General features: G+C 45.2%; 2 protein-coding genes across 5 annotated transcripts; one reads left to right on the forward strand and one right to left on the reverse strand.

Moving 5' to 3' along the window:
- Positions 1-1,029: 1,029 nt before the first annotated feature.
- Positions 1,030-7,402, reverse strand: COX15 (cytochrome c oxidase assembly factor COX15). Of its 2 annotated transcripts, none has more exons than XM_088452183.1 (9): positions 7,106-7,402; positions 6,513-6,700; positions 5,639-5,761; positions 5,196-5,382; positions 4,674-4,841; positions 4,145-4,226; positions 3,212-3,366; positions 2,971-3,084; positions 1,030-2,726 (listed from the first exon to the last, which is right to left on the reverse strand). In XM_088452183.1, exons 1-9 carry the CDS (start codon positions 7,187-7,189, stop codon positions 2,595-2,597), a joined length of 1,233 nt encoding a protein of 410 aa, XP_088308309.1. In that variant the 5' UTR covers positions 7,190-7,402; the 3' UTR covers positions 1,030-2,594. The 2 variants fall into 2 exon arrangements, with proteins under 2 accessions (XP_088308309.1, XP_088308308.1); XM_088452182.1 differs by having other exon boundaries at positions 6,513-6,703; positions 7,106-7,401.
- On the forward strand, positions 7,375-20,504 carry CUTC (cutC copper transporter). 3 transcript variants are annotated; one of them, XM_088452186.1, is made up of 9 exons: positions 7,375-7,605; positions 8,471-8,547; positions 8,650-8,709; positions 11,688-11,897; positions 13,233-13,268; positions 14,108-14,241; positions 15,715-15,742; positions 18,004-18,109; positions 18,895-20,504. In XM_088452186.1, the coding sequence occupies exons 2-9, from the start codon at positions 8,475-8,477 to the stop codon at positions 19,004-19,006; spliced, it is 759 nt and encodes a 252-aa protein (XP_088308312.1). In that variant the 5' UTR covers positions 7,375-7,605; positions 8,471-8,474; the 3' UTR covers positions 19,007-20,504. The 3 variants fall into 3 exon arrangements, with proteins under 3 accessions (XP_088308312.1, XP_088308313.1, XP_088308311.1); XM_088452187.1 differs by lacking the exon at positions 7,375-7,605 and adding an exon at positions 7,683-7,722; XM_088452185.1 differs by lacking the exon at positions 7,375-7,605 and adding an exon at positions 7,702-7,790.
- Positions 20,505-21,194: the final 690 nt, after the last annotated feature.

Genomic DNA, 21,194 nt, shown 5'->3' on the forward strand with positions numbered 1-21,194 from the left:
TTCTGGCCCAGGGCACCAAAAAGTCTAGTTACGGCTCTGTTCCTGGATACCACAAAGAGCCTCCATAACTTGGAAAAGACTGATAATTGCAGACCGGGGGGTTACTTACCCCCTCAACAGATTAGGTTTTCTGGGTTTTGTTTCATGTAGGAGGGGTAAATCTATTTTTATGGGTCAATAATAAATCCTGACTTGTTTGGGTTACATGAGGATTGGAGTTGATAACCTTTATTATAGACAATAACAACCTGCTACATGAACAAAGAGAATGGGGACAATCCTACTAGCGGCGATGTTCTCGCCGGTGCGAGTCATCACGGCAATGACTGCACTTTACGGCAGCCCAAATTTGCGGAATTTTGCTCACAGCCCCATAGGGCTCCGAGCAAAATTTAGCAAATACTGGCTCCGAAGGTGCGAAGTCCCAGTCCGTGGCCTGGGTTTTAACACTGTTGCAACGGCAACTCGCACCTTTCGCACATAATAGAATTGACCCCAATATTTCATCATAAGATACAGGGGGTGTGCGACAGGACAATAGGGGTTTGGGCTTTACTTTGTTTGCCTATGTATTTTCTGTTTTGAAATGACTGAAAGAAAAGCGAAGACAAAATTGAATACAGGTATAAAATTTTATAAACTACGTTGCTTGAGTTTCTAGGTAATAAAAATACTACTCCGGTAGTTTTATTTAAACATGATTTGCATTTAAAGAAAGACAGCTCAGCAGATATTCGTAGATTCCTTTTAGATACAAAGATGCTTATAGAAATCCATTTACAAAAAAATACTTTATTGTATGTACAAATACATTATTTTTACATTTTAGGAAGCAAAGTGGTAAATACAGTCAGGTGCATAAATATTGGGTCATTGTCAGAATTTTCATATTTTGGCCTCTATTCACCACCACAATGGCTTTGAAATGAAACAAACAAGATTTGCTTTAACTGCAGACTTTCAGATTTAATTTGAGGGTAATTACATCCAAATCGGGTGAACGGTGTAGGAATTACAACGGTTTCTATATGTGCCTCCCACTCTTTATGGGGCCAAAAGTAATGGGACTATCAACTCAAAAGCTATTTCATGGACAGGTGTGGGCTATTCCCTCGTTATTTCATTATCAATTAAGCAGGTAAAAGGTCTGGAGTTGATTTTAGGTGTGACATTTGCATTTGGAATCAGTTGCTGTCGACTCTCAATATGAGATCCAAAGAGCTGTCACTATCAGTGAAGCAAGCCATCATTAGGCTGAAAAATCAAAACAAACCCATCAGAGAGATAGCAAATACATTAGTTGTGGCCAAATCAAACTGTTTGGAACATTCTTAAAAAGAAAGAACGCACCGGAGAGCTCAGCAACACCAAAAGACCCGGAAGACCACGGAAAACAACTGTGGTGGATGACAGAAGAATTATTTCCCTGGTGAAGAAAAACCCCTTCACAACAGTTGGCCAAATCAAGAACACTCTCCAGGATGTAGGTGTATATGTGTCAAAGTCAACAATCAAGAGAAGACTTCACAAGAGTGAATATAGAGAGTTCACCACAAGATGTAAACCATTGGTGAGCCACAAAAATAGGAAAGACCAGATTAGAGTTTGCCAAACAACATCTAAAAAGCCATTACAGTTCTGGAACAACATCCTATGGACAGATGAGACAAAGATCAACTTGTACCAGAGTGATGGGAAGAGAAGAGTAATGAGAAGGAAAGGAACTGCTCATGATCCAAAACATACCACCTCATCAGTGAAGCATGGTGGTGGTAGTGTCATGGCGTGGGCATGTATGGCTGCCAATGGAACTGGTTCCCTTGTATTTATTGATAATGTGACTGCTGACAAAAGCAGCAGAATGAATTCTGAAGTGTTTCGGGCAATATTATATGCTCATATTCAGTCAAATGCTTCAGAACTCATTGGACAGCGCTTCACAGTGCAGATGGACAATGACCGGAAGCATACTGCAAAAGCAACCAAAGAGTTTTTTAAGGCTAAAAAGTGGAATGTTATGCAATGGCCAAGTCAATCCCCTGACCTGAATCTGATTGAGCATGTATTTCACTTGATGAAGACAAAACTGAAGGGAAAATGCCCCAAGAACAAGCAGGAACTGAAGACATTTGCAGTAGAGGCCTGGCAGAGCATCACCAGGGATGAAACCCAGCGTCTGGTGATGTCTATGCGTTCCAGACTTCAGGCTGTAATTGCCTGCAAAGGATTTGCAACAAAGTATTAAAAAGTGAAAGTTAGATTTAGGATTGTTTAGTTTGTCCCATTACTGTTGGCCCCTTAAAAAGTGGGAGGCACATATAGAAACCGTTGTAATTCCTACACCGTTCACCTGATTTGGATGTAATTACCCTCAAATTACATCTGAAAGTCTGCAGTTAAAGCACATCTTGTTTGTTTCATTTCAAAGCCATTGTGGTGGTGAATAGAGGCCAAAATATGAAAATTCTGTCACTGTCCCAATATTTATGCACCTGACTGTACGTAGCAAAGTCATTCGATTTTCTTTCCCCGCCCCCCCAACTTATTTACTGTAAGGACTCCCATTTTGGCTACTATGGATTTAGTTAAAGTCGCTATTTTGGCAGCCGCCTCAATTCATTCATGAGCCAGATAGCCATACTGAGGAGCGCCAGTGAGCCGGACTGGTGTGTGGCTGCCAAAGGAGTCGGAACATACAGGAGCAGAGTGCTTATGCCCAGTGTAACCTGCAAGAAAGAAATAAAGAATAACTGCCAGGCAATATGTGTCGGTTAGTACACAAGTAACACAAAAATAAAAAGTTAATCATTAAGAGAATTCAGAACTTCTATAATAAAAAATATATAATAATAATAATAATAATAATAATAATGTAGATACTTTATTTTTATTTCAATATCAGAAAGGACAAATTTTTTATCCAGGAAAATTCTGATATAAGAAAGTACATATTACAATTAACGAGGTTACCTGTAAATAAGCCACAGCAATCAGGGAGTTTACAGCCAACCTCGCTCTACGAGGCAGAGGGACCTTCCAGGAGTAGTAATATAGTCCAGTGATGGCTGCTACCGCGCTGATCCCCTGAAAAGAGACGCGCCACACTTTGTCACATGTCTAACTTGCGGCAGGACTATCAACATGAACAGAAAAAAAAAAGGTTCCAATTTCTGTGTTTTGCATTGTTAATGAATAGAAATGACAAACTCACGAGGATGCGGTGATCAAACTGTACGGTTGTGGGGTTTTCAAAAATGTTTTTTAACTTTGGGGAGAAGGCAAGAAGGTCATCTGGGATCCAACGCTCCCCCATCTTAGGAAAGGAGTTGTAAACGAGACCAGCATCTAGTCCTGCAACAAAGGCACCTGTGGTGGGGAAAATGTACAAATTTTCATAATGAAATAATACTACATTTCAAGTACCAAAGTTGCGTCAAAAAGATATTATACACACACACATTATATATATATATATATATATATATATATATATATATATATATATATATATATATATATATATAAATTTCCAATGACTCTTCACTGTTAAACAAGAGTGCCTGTGCTAGGGATGGCCAGACCATGGATAGTTAGCAATCAATAGTTAACTGTCGATTGCTGATTGTTTTGCCATCGATGGCAGACAACCAATGGTTCTCCGCCATCGATGGATGAGTGGGAGACTTTTTTTTTTTTTTTTTAATTGACAGAACAGAGCTTAGCCCTGCCTCCCAGTGGTGCCAAGCCCTGCCCCAATTCTTGAATGCCTTATTACATTTCAACTGTACAGCAAGAACACGGAAACTAACTGCTTAGGACCAAATGTAGTTGGCAGAGATTGCGGGAGACTGCGCGAAACCGGCGTCATAGTTACTGGATTTAAAGCAGCAATTCTTTAAATGCAAACTTATATAGTCTCGCTTTTAAACTAATTGGCGCTTTAAATGTAAAGACCATCTCGCCGGAATCGTATTCCCGCAAATCATGGGCTATTACATTTAGCCCCAAGACTGCATCCAAAGAAAGAAGGAGATGATATAAAAGTAACAACATAGATTCTATCAAAGGTCTACAAGGCAATTCCCCATGTCAGTGAAAACATTTCCTACTGTAGGGTATACAATTATTATATGGGACCAAGTACCTGAGAGTGCTGTAAGGAAGACTAGGCCTGTGGTCCAGTGGGTGAATTTCCTCAGTTTTAGCAGCTGAACAGTTTCAGGTAACTATCCGGAGATGCGAAAATAAGTTGTGAGGGCATAAAATTACTACAACGTCCATACCGCCACCAACGTAACATGCTAAACACTACACAACACCTACACAACAGGTGCACTTTAGGGGGCAATTCAATTGTTTGAGAGAATTAACTCCTGTTTGAAGTGGCCACATTCTCGCAACCTGATTCAAAGGATTAGCCGTGTTAAGCAGCTTCTCCAGTGCCAAGTGCGCAGCAGTTAAGCCACGCCCGGAACTCGCGACCAGCCCCCAAAGCCATATTTTACGTGAATTTCCTAAGGTGCGAGCTGAAATCCACTATAAGTGTAGCCTCAGGACTAGTCACCCAAAACAATTGAATTAGCTCCCAGCCACTTCAGACATTAGTTTAGTTCTTAATATTAAAAAAAAAAAAAAAGTACTGATTGACAGAACACAAAACAGTTTTGTTGTACCTTGTGTTTTGGGAGCAAAAGAGACAAGCCTGTCCAAAGACTCGCACAATACAGGACTAGCGCTGAGCCTAAGTGCGCAGCCAGGCGGTACTGACTGACACGTGGAACATCACAGGAGTCTGGTTTCTCTTCTAACCCACTCTTCACCATGTACCAGCCCAGAAGACCCTATGGGAAGATATACGGACCGGAGAGTTAGGTTTTGAAAGAAGAGCTCGTTCCCACAGACCATGAGATAAGGGCTCATTCCCACAGACCATGAGATAAGGGCTCATTCCCACAGACCATGAGATAAGGGCTCATTCCCACAGACCATGAGATAAGGGCTCATTCCCACAGACCATGAGATAAGGGCTCATTCCCACAGACCATGAGATAAGAGATCATTCCCACAGACCATGAGATAAGAGATCATTCCCACAGACCATGAGATAAGAGATCATTCCCACAGACCATGAGATAATAGATCATTCTCCCTGACCAGGCTGCAGCTACTGTTTCTCTCGGGTCATAAATAGTTACCTGGAAGCAAACGAAGCCACAGAGGCCCAGAACACAGCCCTTCATGCCCCGGTTAAACCAGCCTTTTCTCCAGAAGTAGATGGTCGGCAAAATGTAAGCCAGGCCCACAGCTCGTCCCCACATGCGGTGCGAATACTCCATGTACCAAATGAACTTGAACTCATTCAGGGTCATGTTGTGATTCAAACTGAATTGGAAGAAATGTTTGAAAAAAATGAGAACCCCCTTCCCCGCATCTCACTTAAGAGAAATCCCACAGAGAATTATATTATAATATATATCTTAAAATACAAATGTAAATCATCTTGGATCCTAAAATTCCAATGTGGATAATAAAATCTATGTGCTTTCATTTCTTATATAGAACTATGGAGACAAAGGTCTTTTTGGACCAGTGAGAGGCATGTTAGTTGGTAATGTAGAGAATATCGACCACATCTTACATTTTGAATTCTGGGAACTGCTGATATTTTTGAAACTCTGCTTCCCATTCTTCCCGAGTTCCAGGTGGCTTCATCTCCTTTACCAGATGCCAATCAACCATTGAAAGTCCAGATTCAGTTAACCTATGAAATATCACAAAATTAAAGGATATATAGTTTTAAATGACATGTCTTGTGGAAGGTATATGGTTGAAATACTCTACAAGTTGTAGTTTGAGCAGCCGTATTCTGAATACAGGGCCGGATTCAGCATGGATCTCAATTGCAATTACAGTTGAGTAATAGCACACAATGAAGATGACAAAATATGCTAATGCCCACCATAGCTCAGCAAGCATAGAGACGCCCACTGCTGCTTCCTCCCATCCGTAATACCTCGCAGTCCTGCATATACATCGGTAACATTGGCCTGTCGCGTACAATTACGGCAGACCTGACCCGTCGCAGAAATTGCAAGTCTCGTCGCACGCCATGAGTACTCAAGCTGCATATGCAATTGCAGTGGCTAATTTATGCATGCCCAGGAAACGGCATTCAAACAGACAGGCACGCCTGCGTATTTCCAACCACTACCCCGTCACCACCCCCAAACGCTCACATCCTGTCACTCTGCGATGGATTCCCATCTGCGTGCGTAATCGCAGTGTACACACAGTGCGGCTTATACGTATGCACAATGGCTAACAATCGTTCAATCTGTGTACGTAGTTGCGATCCGCGCTGAATCTGGCCCACAGTTAATGCGGGGAGTCAGCAGCTGAAGATCGCTGCTCCAGAGTAATTATCACAATGTAGGCCATAGTCTGGCTGTGTCCAATATAAAACTTACAAAAGGCAACAGATAAAAGGTTCTCCCACAAAATTAATTCCTCACCTAGTTACTCCCCCGAGGATTACAGCGCCAGCTACCATGCCGCTGCATGCCAGAAGCCAACGTCCCATGATACGTTCTGCAACGGAGTTTGGTACATGGCCCACTGCAGCCTTGGAAGACGCTGCCATCTCGGATGCTACACTGCTTTTCCATCTTTTCTGAATTGAATGTTTCCACTGAATGCTGTTCTGCTGAAATAAATCAAAAATATCAATTCAGACACTGCTGAAAAATTCACAGAGCCTCTTAAACTCTATCCTACGATAACATGTGCTTCATCTGTGTGCATTAACACCTACAGCCACGCGGCTGGCACCCACACTATCAGCTAGCTGACACCCACAGCCACCTGGCTGGCACCCACACCAGCAGCTAGCTGACACCCACAGCCACGCGGCAGACACCCACACCAGCAGCCACCTGGCTGGCATCAACACTATCAGCCACCCGGCTGGCACCCACACTATATCAGCCACATGGCATAGTAACAAGTTACAACCATGTAGACCACATGATATGGAAACAGCCATGCAGACCGCATGACACATACTAACAGACATGCACCCATGTATACAGGCCTATAAAGCATTCACCTTGCCTCCTGCTGTGTGGGTGAAGCGTAGAGCTTGGAGTCTGCTGTGTACCAGACCTGAGCGCAGGGTGAGGAGAAGAAGCATCTTTCGTGCCTTATGCTGCCTCACATCAGCTATAACACCATCTCTTTACATAAATGTCACTGCTGGGCGCAGCCATATTTCTGCTCTCGTCACTACGTCCGACGCCTACGTGTCTACATCAGTGGGGTCGGGGGCGGGCACGGCTTCAATTCCCGTCGAGTTCTGTTACAGCACGACGTAACGGATACGGGAGAAACAAGCCCGATGCCGGCTCTCTAGAATTGTATCCCGTATCTTTGCCATGTAACCTGGTACTTTCCCTCAACCAAAATGGCGCGGCCGGTAAGACAGTCCTCCATCCAATCAGATGCCGCAGGCCTTCGCCCAATGAAAGGACAGTAGTAGTCAAGAGTTGTCATCTGGGCGCCAAATCAGAAGTGAGGCGGACACCCAGTGTCCAATCGGGCGAAAGACAGGTGACTGGAAGTCCAATCGTAAGGGAGGCAGATCGAGGGGGCAGCCAATCGGCACGGAGTGGGCGCTGCGGCGTGCGGGCTGGGAGGAGGGTGTGGGGGATGGTGAGATGCTGGGAGGTAAACATGCCATTTGTGTTCCCTGGGAGTGTGATCTGCAAATGTGACCCGCTCTAAGGATGCAGGATGTGGGTGAACCCTATATTCCCCTCCTCCCCCCTGACATGTCCTGTGTCCCCCTGCTGCTGTGCTGCCCTGTCTTCCCCTCTGCTCATTTATATATTACATGATATAAATGGATTCTGCTAACACTACAACCAGTGTGCTGTGTTATGTCACCAATGGGAATGTTTGTCCTTTGGTCACCCTGCAGGCCCAGGACACCCCTAGCCTGTGTATTAGTAGCATGTCTCCACTTATATGTTATGGGACCACAGACCCTTCCATGTTTGCAGCAATAGCAGTGGTGGGAGTACTCTAACGCTGGGAGTGCAGATGTTGTGCTCTCTGTGACTGTAGCTGGTCGTCAATACATTGCATTTCCGTGATCTATTAAACCAGTCGGCGGCAGACCGGCTCCTTCTATTTGGGCATTGCTATGGTCGCTGTCTCTCAAGTTACTGAAGTTTTTTTTTTTATTTAAAATGATTTCCTAGGATCAAATTATATTAATTGTAGCTCACACAATACCACCGTCCCCACCGGATAGAATAGTTATTGGCGGTATTACAAGCAAACTGTGTGTGAACCCAAAGCAATCGGTCTGCTCAGGGTAATAACCGCGCACAATGGCAGCGTGCCTTACAGTGTCCGCGTTTGTCTTGTGCCACTTGCAGTTTTTGTAATTATTCTGTGTGCTTGTGTATAGAGAGATGGCGGATCAAGGATTTCTAATGGAGGTCTGTGTAGATTCTGTGGAGTCTGCCGTGAATGCTGAGCGGGGAGGTGAGATATTCTCTATCATCTGGGAGGTTGGATTTAAATTTTTTTTAAATGTCATATATTTATATATATTTCCGTCCATAATTATTATTTTGTTTCTAATAGGTGCCGGGCGTATTGAATTGTGTGCCAGTTTGCTAGAAGGAGGAATCACACCTACCATAGGTGAGCCTATGTTTTTTAATTTTATCGTAAATCTCATGAAAGCATCAGCGGAGCCGAGACTTGTTGGGTTTGCGCGGAATGGACGGTAGAGGCCCATGCGCTGATCACCAGCCAAGTTAAGAAGGAAACATTCCATGCTGATCCCCCTAGCTGATTTAGGGCCTTATTCAGACTTGTACATTAACCCGATGGTTAGTGCACATCTCCGATTGCTTAGGGTCCTGCGATCTCGCTCTCAGACCCCTCCGAGCCGCAGCAGGATTGACATAGTTGATGCTGGTCAACGTTCCTGGAAATATGGACGTGTCACCCCCATTTTCCGAGGAGGACGAAGCCATGGTCTGCATCAGCGGACGCTGAATTCCTGGCTTTGCAACAGCCAGGACCCAGCCAGACTGCGGTGAGCTTCAGCTACCGCAGCCTGGCCAAAGGGGTAACCATCGCAACTGATGGGAGCAAAGCAAAAAAAAAAAGCAGAGACTGTGAACCTTGGTAAAGCCGTGCTGCACTGCAGGTGGGGCAGATGTACTATGGGCCTGATTCAGAGCCGGACACTCTGACCAGAGCGCTCGCTCTGAGTCAGGGCCCTCCTACATGAAAATGGAGCGGCCTTATGTACGCTCGCATAGCTGTGGGTTACCACCCACAGCTTATGCGAGCGTCCATGATGATGGTCGCGATGGTCAAGACCATCGGGCTTGCGACGGAGACCCTGCGGTAGGGTCTTGCTGCCGCAAGCCCTGGAGTGATTTTGGCTTTATCAGAGCCAAAATCACTCCCACTGACATCACTAGTGATGTCAGTGGGGCCGGCTTCAGACGGTAGGCGTTCCCATGGAAACGCCTCCGTCTGGCTGGCACGCCCACCAAAGGGGGCGTGCTGTCAATCAACATCGACAGCACGCCCGCTTTGGTGCGAGACCCGGAGCGACAGAGGGCCCGTCGCTATCCAGGGTCTCGCGCATGCGCACGACGGAGCTCCCTCTGTCGTGCGCATGCGCAGTGGGGCAACATCGACCCGCTTGCGAGCGTCCTGCGCTCGCGAGCGGGTCTGAAGGACCCCCTATGTGCAGAGAGATTTAGATTAGTGAGGGGTGTGTCCAAAGTCATTTCTATATTGCAGTGTAAACCTAAAGCTGTCCATCATCTCTGGGCTACATGCAAAAGCAGTCAGTATTGACCCTGCATGCAAATAAATAAATGCATTTATTTTCACCGCTTGCATTGTAACATGGGTTTGTCCAGGTGCTAAGTTACTTTTTTTTTTTTTTTTTTGCTCCCAACTCTGATTCAGTCCCAGTAATAAGTCGGATGTTGAATTAAGCTTAAACAGAAGTATAGTACAGAATATTTCTTCCTATAGTAAATCATAAGCAATACAGACACTGCCAGTGATGTTTAGTCTGTTCGGTACTTGTTCGTTTTATGACTGCGTCAATCTTCCTCCTGTACCTTTCTCCTAGCAGCTCCTGACACTTCCCTTCTCCTGTACTAGTTAAGACTGTTAGTTCTCTTGTTCAATGTGAGTCCATTTTGCCGTATTTCACTTTTAAATAGGGATGTAAGAATACTAAGCAAGGTTCTTGCATCAGGACTCTTTATACAGACACAGTGACTTCTCTCCTGAATAACACCTGGTATTTCTTTGAGACACCTGCTTTTAAATCTCTTTGCCACATAATAACCCTGGCTTGTGGGTGATGCTATTTCTTGATACATAGTCACGATCCCGGCAGTCGGGATGTCGGTGCTCAAAATACTGGCGCCAGGACCCCAACCGCCGGTATCTCAACTGTAACTATTAAGGCCCCCATACACGGTGCGATGTGCACCTTGCGACGCGACGGCCAATTCGATGGCCGACATATCGGGAGATCCCCGCACATGGAGTGATCCATTGCTCGACTGCCCAATATGCCGGCACCCCCCCTCCCCCACCCGCATAGCGCTGCACGGGATCGCACATCGCATCCCCAGAGCAAGTGAACATGCAGTAAGATCTGGAGGTGCGATGTATGACGCCACGGGAGCGCGCTCATGCCCACACACGGTACGATATAGCAGCAATATTGTACCAATCCGTTGTATCGACCGCTATATCGCACCGTGTATGGGCACCTTTAGGGTTTGCGGGAGGGTTAGGTTTAGTGTTAAGTACTAGGGGTAGGCATAGGGTTAGGCTGCGTGGGTTAGGGTTAGGCTGCAGTGAGGGGGAGAGTTAGGCTGCTGGAAAGGTGGTTTAGAGTTGGGTGGGTTAGGGTTAGGCAACTTACCTTTGGGCGTCGGTATCCCGACCTGCAGGTATCCCGTGCCCAACCCCTATAAAGTGCCCTCACCTTTCTGTACCAGAGCCCTTTTCAGGCTTAGATTAGGAAGCTAGTTTCATCAGAGTGGTCCGTTTTCTACATTGGAAACCTCAGATCAACTCGCTAGAGGGACAAAGGGGGCTTTGCCCACTGCAGTGTTCCTTGTCTATATTGCTACAGTCACTCGTGTTTATTCTGGTTTGTAACCTGTACTATGAGTACAGATAATTAGTGTTCACTCTAGCACCCTGCACCTGTTTAAACCCATGCAGTTCCTCTTTCCTGCCTGGGGTGTCACCCTCTGCTCTGGTGCTTCTAGAACACAAACTGCTTAATCTCAGCAGCTTGTTGCATCAGCTGAGTGTGCTAGAAGCACCAGAGCTGAGAGCGAGACCCAGACAGGATAGAGGAACTGCACAGGTTGTGACCGGTGCAGGGTGCTATAATGAAGACTAATAATGTTGTCTCCGTAGTAATCGATATTCTGAGTCCCATCATGCCAGTGCAAGGCAGTGTAATACAGGCCGCCCAATGGTAACGTTACCCAGGTTCTGGTTGTTGTGATTCTAACACTATAATATGGAAGAGTACTATCAATGACATTAGCAACACTCTCTGACCACTATAATAACAATTAATATAACACACCATAAACCACTTGTTTATTTCCTAGGACTTTTGCAGATAGTAAAGCAGTATGTCCAAATTCCAGTATTTGTAATGATTCGGCCGCGAGGGGGAGACTTTCTGTACTCTGACAGAGAGGTAGAAGTCATGAAGGCTGACATCCGTCTAGCTAAAATACACGGCGCTGATGGGCTGGTGTTCGGAGCCCTGACAGAAGACGGGAGAATCGATACAGAACTGTGCATGGATCTGCTTGGTAAATAAAGATATGGAACCATACATTGCATTTCAAAATCTGTATGTTTACCGTGGATTTTGCTAACAAGTTTTATGTCGGCAGGCAGTACTAATCTGTGCTGGCTTCTCGCTATACGTTCTCATGCCATTCGCCATTTATACCGATCGCCATGTGCTCATTCTTCAGCAACCCAAGATACGTGTCAAACTGGGCTAACAATTTATAGCGAAGGTTGTGTTTTATAGTGAATTAATGTAGTTTATAATGTAAAGGTGACGCTATTAACATAAAATCGCACATGACAGTAAGGGAAGCTACTTATTCCATTTCTTTTGTCTATTTTATTTCTATGTTTTTGCCAAGTTTTGCAGCGTTTACTGAAGAGGAAGAGACCTAGATAGAAAAATAAACCTGCGACCTTAATAATTTAATGTTCAGATACTATAGTAAAGGAGGGTAGGCGGGCTGAACAATTATCTTCGTTTGGGATGCCGGCGGTCAGAAGCCCAACTTGGGACTAAAGATAAACATCGAAAACCTGACGCCTATCATTAGCCCCACGCTGAAATCCCGACAAGCCAACATTCCGAACGAAGATAAGCGGGGCTCCTTAGCTGTTAGCCGCTGGGGGGGGGAGTCAAGTTTAGGAAGCATAGCGTGGTTAAGTTTTGGGGAGGTAGGTTAGGGTTAGGCACCACTGGGGGGCGGTTAGGGTAAGTCACCACTGGGGGGGACGGTTAGGGTTAGGCACTAAGGGGGGACGGTTAAGTTTAGGCATCAAGGGAGAAGGGTTAGGTTTAGGCACTTACGGGGAGGGTTAGGGTGCGAGTGGGACGGGTAAGGGTACAAGAAGGGAGGGTTAGAGAAAGAAGGGTAGAACGTAAGTATACTTACCGGACCCCTGTCGGGATCTTCACCATCGGGATGCCGCTGTCAGTCTTCTGACCGCCGGCATCCCGTACGCTGGGAATTCATACCGATTCCGTATTGAGACCCTATAACAGAGATTTCCCATTACTTACACACAATGGATGCAGTGATGTCACTAGGAACCTTGTATTCTCATGTATTCCGCCCACAACACCCCAGCCTCCGCCTCATGCAGTAGATGATACATTTGTAACCATAGTTAAGTTAGGAATAAATTATATGATTTTTTTTTTTTTTAATATATGTAGTACAGTATTTACATGCTTTGTATCGTTTTGTTTATATATTTTTGTATTCCACTGATTCTGAAATCCTGAAGACTTTATTGTATGCATTTTATATTCCTATATGTTATACGTGGCAATGTAAACACGCCAGCGGATCGCTATGTGTACAATGACCTTCATGTGTTTACCTCCTTAGCTGTTTCCCGTCCGCTACCAGTGACTTTCCACCGAGGTAAGCATGACCCCAGACGTGTATTAATAGTCCTGTATCTTTGTAACTGTAATCTATCATCATCCGCTGTAGCGTGTCCCGAGATGGTGAGATAAGGTTACAGACTACCTGGGCTGCTGGGGTGGCCTAGAGGTGCGGGGGAGACGTGACCACTCTTACCCCTCTTCCCATGATGCTGCTCTCAGGCCCCCCAGTGGTAACGCAATGTGCCCAACCCCTACAGTGTCTATGGCTCCCCCATACCCAGCCCCATCCAATTTTTTTTTTGCGGAAGATAATGATCATCAGGTTACAGCGATATCTATGTGTCAATCATGCCAACATTCCCATTTGGGACAATTAGACCACACCAGAGACTCCTTACCTTTACCCCATATTCCTAGGTCATGCCCCCTTTTTTGTGAGACAAGAGTAAAACTCTTGGGTGTTTGTACGGCCATTGTCCTAGCAACACTTGCATGTGATTTTTGGAGCCAGACGATATGTCGTCCAATCCGGCGGATCGGGGCGACATATCGTCCACATCGGGCAGTGTGTGCCCGCTATGGTGCGTCATCAGCGACATCGCCCGTCGGGCCTGTACGCAGTCCCGATGGGCGATATAGTCAGTGGAGGCCATCGGCATCAGCAATTGTGTATGCACTTGCTGATGCTGGGACCCGCCACACGGGACATCGGCTGGGGTACCCAGCATAAGGCTGCAAGGAGGAGTTCCCCACATTCTGCTACTTGGGATGACATTTTCGGCGGATCACCGTTGTAAGTGTGATGTGACCTGTGGTACAGTGACACGGTAACAGCCAGTTGGTAACACGGGTCTATGCACCGTTACTTTGCAGCGTTTGACATGGTCTACGACCCGCTCCTCGCTATGGAGACTCTGATTTCGCTGGGGATTGAGCGAGTGCTGACCAGTGGCTGCGACAGCTCTGCGCTGGAGGGTTTACCTTTAATAAAGAGACTTGTGGAACAGGTAAGACTGAAATACTATCTGCAGGGCCTGTTTTATGGGGCGGGTACACCAGTCACCTAGCTTTGGGGGCTTTACCTAGAAAGAAATCCCCTCCATTGTGTTCTGACCCTTCTTCAGCTTGATGGCTGTTTGTCTCTGAGCAGGAATAGCAATACAATATAGGGGTTTTACACAGGTGTTTGTAAAGGGAGGGGGTTTCTACCCAGCACACTGTAAAAAAAAAAAAAACAGCAGAAAGACTTGAATACTACATGATAATAGAAATCCAGAGGTCTTTGTTTCATATATTTGCAAATACATGGTTAAGCGCCAGGCCTCAACAAGTATCGGGCTCCTTGTATCCTGCCTGGTCTAGGACTATCCTGCATGGTCTAGGACTATCCTGCCTGGTCTAGGACTATCCTGCCTGGTCTAGGACTATCCTGCCAGGTCTAGGACTATCCTGCATGGTCTAGGAAGGAAAGCAGAATACTGTTATTGAGCTGTATTTAGTGGGTCATGTGCTGCGGAGAAGGTTACTGAAGATCCTATTTTATATTAGATTGAAGTAATTGGGTGTCACTTCTCTGGTGGATACTTTGACCTGGTGGAATTTTTTTTTTCTTTTGTTTGGTGTATGGACTTTATATTATATAGACTGTTTGACGGTATATTTTGATCACCACTTTGACAGGAGCCTCAAATCACTACTCTGTGCTGTCGGGGTTTATGTTCCATTAACTATTAACTGTCGATGGCTTCCTACTGCCTCCATTCCCCTCCTCCCATCATGTCACTGCCCCTGTCACACGAAGCCCTGTCCTCACTGACACATCTCTCATCTCCTGATATACTCTGTGCTGCTAGGACACCCTGCTGCTTCCACTATATAACTCTCAGTCTGTGACATAATGCTGCCTCCATTCCCCTCCTCACATCATGTCACTGCCCCTGTCACACGCAGCCCTGTCCTCACTGACACATTGCTTATCTCCTGATATACTCTGTGCTGCTAGGACACCCTGCTGCTTCCACTATATAACTCTCAGTCTGCGGCTTCCTGTAGTCATCATTTCCCTCCTCCCATCATGTCACTGCCCCTGTCACACGCAGCCCTGTCCTCAGTAACATACACAGACCAGCGTCAGGTCACCTCCTCCCTCCAAATCAGATCATGCCTCCCCTGAAATACCCTGTGCTGCTGTATATATTGCAATGATTTGATTGGCTACAGGCTGTTCTATCCACATCTGCTTTAAAACTGGAGCTATTGAGACGTGCAGGAGGGGAAACATGATCACTATAAAAGCCATGACCCTCAAGACTCACATGTGATGTTTAAATTCTAATAGTTTCTGATATTAATGTCATACAAAGTCCTTGTACACCGACTGTTATCATTTACCTGCAATGTTTGCCATATTGTATCGTCCTAATCCAAGTGCAAATACTGTATATGCGTCTTAAGAATAACATAAAGTCTTTCTCTTCTAGGCTAAAGGCAGAATTATAGTGATGCCGGGTAGGTAAATGTACTTGTTCATAGCTGTCACCTTAAATGCTCTCTCTCTAACCCCTGCCACCTGTCTGATGATATATACAGTATGAATATTATTTTGGGAGGGGTGGGGGGAGCTACCAGTGTGCCCGAGAACTCTTTGATTATATGTTTTCTGCTTATACCCCTTTTACACCAGAGCAAAAACCTGGGTTTTTTCTGGGTCTACCCGGGTCGCAGCTCAGTGTAAAAGGGCCCCTGAAAAATAACCCAGGTTAAGTGACCCAGCAATCCAACCCAGGTAGCTACCAGGGTTGGACCCAGGATGGACCCGGGTAATGGTGCAGTGTAAACGGTGCAACCCGGGTTATCTGACCTGGGTCATGCCTAAAATGAGCTGATTGGTGGTTGTGGAGCAGTCACCTCCCACTTTTTATGACCTCACAGGTTTAGCAGGGCAGACCTGAGTTCAGTGTGAACAGGGCTGACCTGTGAATAACCCAGATCGAAGGTGCAGTGTAAATGGGTCTGACCAGGGTTGGAACCATGTCCAAAAACCCAGGTCGGACCTGGGTTTTTGGTGGAAAAGAGGTATTAGCCACTCACTTACCTACAGCATTTAGTTGAGATCTCAGACCTAGATGTGAGGGAAAGGTGACAAGAGATGAGTTGTCCATAGAAGAGAGTAGCGCAGTACAGGGAAAACCTACACATTGAACCACAACCAATTCAATATAAAAAAGTACAACCAGACATTACAGGGGGATAAACTAACAGTGGAATGAGAAGACGATACAGTGCGTCACAGTAAAACAGTATAAGTAATTGACTCAGTGCCCTGGGGAAGAGCAGACAGACAGGATCATGGACACTGGATAGTGCAGGGAGAGTGGGGATCGGCCCTGCTCGTGAAAGCTTACAGACTTAAGCCGGGTTCACATTAGACAAGGTGTACCCAGCACGACATCATTCGCGACGGATCCGGCGGGGGTGCCGGCATCGGCAAGTGCATTCAACAGCGGCATCCTCAGATCTTTCTGCATGTACAAAAGATCTCAGGATGCGACGGACGACCCACTGGAGCACGCATCGGCATCGTGATAGTGCGTACACACTGGCCGATTTGAACGATTTGTCTTTCCGATGCATCGGAATCGGACAAATTGTTAAAAATATCGTCTAGTGTGTACCCAGCATAAGGGCGTCGGGGTGTAACTGGGAGGTGAGCTGGGAAGCGATGAGAAGGAAGGGCAAAGAATTGAGAGTTAATAATGGGAGGAAGGCTTATAGGCTTTGATGAACAGGGAATGTTGGAAACTGTGCAGACAGTCTAATAGGGTGAGGGAGTGAGTTCCAGAGGAGGGGAGCAGCGCTGGAGAAGTCTCGTTGTGAATGTGGGATGAGTAGGTATTCAGTGCAGAGATGAGGCGACAGACAGAGGAAGAATGGAGATAGAGAGGTGGGGGGTGAGGATTGAGATAAGGTCAGAGATGAGTTTTATGCAGCTTAGTGAGAGTTGTAGCATGACATTGGCATTTGTGCAGTGGATTTATAACTAAATGATCCCATAATTGCTGGAACACAAGGAGTTCCAGTGAAGATACAACAATATCACAAGGAGATCCCCTCGAGCACAGCGGAGACCCAGACCTTGCTCTATGAGATCCTGCTGCACTTGTATGCAGGTGCCATTGGTGGCCAAATGTAATAGGCAACAATTTGCAGGTAGTGGCCTGATTCCGGTGAGAGACAGAGTCACTTTTAAGCGCCAATTAGCTTAAAGCCAGAACCAGGTTGGGTTTGCCTTTAAACTACTTGACGCTTTATATTTAGTCTAATGACTATCTTGCTGGAATATGGCCGTCTCCCGCAAAACGCAGGTTATTACATTTGGCCCTGGGTCTTATAATTGCACATTAGGGAGGCTTGTCACAGTCTCGTCTGACTGATCTGCTGTCTCACTTATTTAAAAGCTTAAAATATAAATAATCGATTTGGGTTTGTTTAGAATTATTTAAATTTGTCATATCAAAAGATGAATACATAATAATAAAAAAAAAATGTTCAGCCCAAACGCGGTCCTCAAGGCTCCCCAACCGTCCTGGTTTTGGAGATATCCATGGTTGAGCACAGGTGACTTAATTAGTACCTCAGTCAATTTGATTTAACCACCTGTGATCAACCATGGATATCTCTAAAACCTGAACTGTTGGGGAGGCTTGAGGAACGCTTTTGGGAACCTTTGCCTTAACCAGTCACTTTTTTTCCGTGCTATGGCCTTGTAGGCGGCGGTATTACAGAACGGAACCTGCACAGGATCTTGGAGGGCGCTGGAGTTCAGGAGTTCCACTGTTCTGCTCGCTCTACCAAGGAGTCATTAATGAAATATAGGTACGGAGCACAACGCCATAGATTCATGATATGCAGCTGCTGCTTTTCATAACGGATAAACACATGTTCCGGCGCAAAATATCCACGCTCTTAATTGACCAAAATACTTATTTGTCGTTAAAGCTAATTATTTTTTTAGTTTGTCTATTTTTTTTTTTTTTTACTGTGTATTTGTAAAAGTTTATGTATTCTTTTGATTTCAAAGAATTTTGTGTATTTAGCTTCAATGTTACAAAAAATTGAGGTTTATTTAGACCTCGGCAAACTTTTTAAGCGTTTGGTAAGCAGGGCTATAAGTTAGGAGAGAGCACTTTAAATCTAGCTGTTATTTTGCCTGAATTGCGCAGGGACCAGCAACATGGAGCCTATTACATTTGCACCATACGGTGTGTTTTCTGTTAGTCCAGTCGGTTTCCGACTTGACCACAACTGTGGCGGTAATTTATGGAGTTTGGTAGTTTCCCAGCGCACACCGAGCTACAAAGCCTCCCCCCACTCTTAGGTGGCCCCTCCCCAAACTATAAATGTATCTCAATGTGTAGAGAGGTAGAAAAGTCTTTAAGGTTGCACTGTGCAAATGTATAACTTAAGGCTTAGCTAAAGCTCTCCCCTCTGAGTTCTCTATATTGCTTATAAGTAAATCCAGACTTTGCAGTTGCTAAATGTTCTCCATTGATCTAGTGCGTGAGCAGCCGTGTCTTGCCACATATGTGTAGAGCTCATTTTCAGGAATCTGACGACTATACGAGTCTCTTGAACATGATGTGATGTGTTTTCTCTGCCAGGAACAACTCCGTGTCTATGGGAGCTGCACTCACTACCTCCGAGTATTGTATCAAGGTTGCCGATGTGGCAAAAGTCAGGACACTGAATGCTATGGCAAAGAATTTCCTGTAAGGCAACCGCGCCAACCTCCTGGGAGAAGGGAAAGAGGTGTTGCATCAACACAGAAGAGACCGCTACCTGCAATACTGTGCCGGCTGGTGGATGGGTAGATAGAGGACAAACATTGGTATGGATGCTACTGCATGATGGCATTTGGGCTCTTTGTTTTACTTGTACAAACTAGGCGAAGCAGCGTCTGAGGGGCGTACTCAATTACCCCCCAGACCCACAATGTTCCGCGTCTGTTTATCAGTGGCCGGACCGCATCTGTGCACGATCACCGTAACACTGGGAATGGAATCAGAGCATTGCGCTGCAGAGGACATATCCGCCATTCCTGTCCTTTAAAGTTTGATAATGAGTGTTCTGTTGCCACAATTCATCAATAGTTCACTGTATTCACCTCTTATAGGGAAGAGATTTACCCCAATCATCTGAAATACAGCAGCTGTAACTCCTTGCACAGTGCCGGGAAGGCAAGCCCAAGGGCAAATAAAGTATGGCTACAAAGACATCCTCACTTGGGTAATGGCTTAGTTGTAAAGAATTATCGTGTTCCACATGTGACACAGAGAATTATAATCAAAGGGACGATGGCGTATAGGTCATATATAATTTCACTGATATTATTTTTTATCAGCATTTAGTTAAAGTTTTTCACTTTAACTCCCTAGTTTGCACATATTTGCTGCAAATTGTTTACTAAATACATTGCTTGATCAGATTTTTTAATTTAGTAGCACTTGTATTAATCAAGTAATGAAAGCTCAGTGTAAATACGAAATTTAAAAGGGAAATTATAATCTAAAAAAAACCACGGGCTTCTTTAGCTTACGTTATTATTGCCCTTTTAAATTCAGCAGTCAAAGCCGCCATTTAGTAAACATACCCATTACTGTGGTCAGACAAGTTGCGCTCTGGCCGTAACAAAGGTGCAAGTAAAAACATAGCAGGAACCTGTTCGGTATTGAATGTGTTTCTTTTCCCTGTTAGAAGTCTCTAAAACCACTTGTCTGAGGATCAACTTGTGTTTCAGCTTCAAAAATAAGATTTCAGGTTCTTTGTGCAGAATGATTTGAGCATTTCTTCATAAAGTGAAAATAATCCGTGGGTGTCGTGTATTTTACCTTTTAGCTTTGGAAAGACGAGGCAGAGAGTTACTGTGTAGAACCACCTAGTTTAAATGAAATTTTACATTTTATGTACTAACAGATGTCTTTTATTTGGGCACTGCATGGCAATTATTCTGTATCTGGCAGCAGTACTATGTATCGTGGTTGGAGGTCAGCTTGTATGTTATACATACAGGAAGCTGAGAGCATCTGTATTACAGTATATGTTTTGGATGTGTATTGGGTTTGAGCCATTTCATGCTAGAAGGCCGGACGAAATGCAGTATTTAAATCAAAAGTCCTATTCCACCTGTGGTTGTTTCTATATTTCTGGTTAATTGTGATTTAAAAATAGAGATCAATGAAAAATCTTCACCCAAATAAAAATGTTTTGCAGTACCGGTAGATGTTTGTGGACTGTTTTTCCCACTATAGCTGAGAAAGACCATACAAAGGTCACGGGTCCTCTGAAAGTCTAAAAATACTATAAATACTTGTTTATCCCAGTAACCCCATTATGTATGTGTGAGCGACCCCCAATCTTTTCTATAAATGTTACTTTTTATTACAAGGGACTTTTTAATTAATTGTACTAGCACTCTAACCTGCTGTGTTTCCCTACTGGATTTTCTTTCTCACCCATGATGCCATCAAGACTCTCATCCGCGCGTTCTTCATCGCCCGCCTTGACTACTGTGACCCCTAATCTCTGGCCTCCCCTGTTCTCTCTACGGAATCGGTATGACCTGGCCGACAAAAGCAGAGTTCCCGGCAGCGGAAGCCCGACAGCACTGGAAATCCCAATCGTCGATAGGTAAGTACTTACTAACCTAACCCCCTAGCCCTCCTTAGGGGTGCCAAACCCTAAACCCCCACCCCCCTAGTGCCTAACCCTAATCCCTCCTCTAAGTGCCTAACCTTCCCCGCTGCCTAAACCTTATTCCCCGGGGGGGGGGTGCCTAACCCTAAGTCCCTCCCGGGGGTGCCTAATCCTATCCCTCCCTCCCCCTAGCCTAACCCTCCCAGGGGAGGTGCCTAACCCTAAGTCCCCCCCGGGTGCCCTAAACCTAACCCTCCCCCCTGCGGCT

The sequence above is a fragment of the Taudactylus pleione genome, unplaced genomic scaffold, assembly GCF_031769625.1.
Source record: "Taudactylus pleione unplaced genomic scaffold, aTauple2 ptg000034l, whole genome shotgun sequence".
In the NCBI taxonomy this organism is placed as follows: domain Eukaryota; kingdom Metazoa; phylum Chordata; class Amphibia; order Anura; family Myobatrachidae; genus Taudactylus; species Taudactylus pleione.

Coding starts and splice junctions, on each gene's coding strand:
- COX15 (XM_088452182.1), bottom strand. CDS start 7,189: ATGCTTCTTCTCCTCACCCTGCGCTCAGGTCTGGTACACAGCAGACTC. Junction 6,704..7,105: donor CCCACACAGCAGGAGGCAAG/GTGAATGCTTTA, acceptor GATTTATTTCAG/CAGAACAGCATTCAGTGGAA. Junction 2,727..2,970: donor TTGCTGTGGCTTATTTACAG/GTAACCTCGTTA, acceptor TCTTTCTTGCAG/GTTACACTGGGCATAAGCAC.
- CUTC (XM_088452186.1), top strand. CDS start 8,475: ATGGCGGATCAAGGATTTCTAATGGAGGTCTGTGTAGATTCTGTGGAG. Junction 11,898..13,232: donor ACTGTGCATGGATCTGCTTG/GTAAATAAAGAT, acceptor TTACCTCCTTAG/CTGTTTCCCGTCCGCTACCA. Junction 13,269..14,107: donor ACCAGTGACTTTCCACCGAG/GTAAGCATGACC, acceptor GTTACTTTGCAG/CGTTTGACATGGTCTACGAC.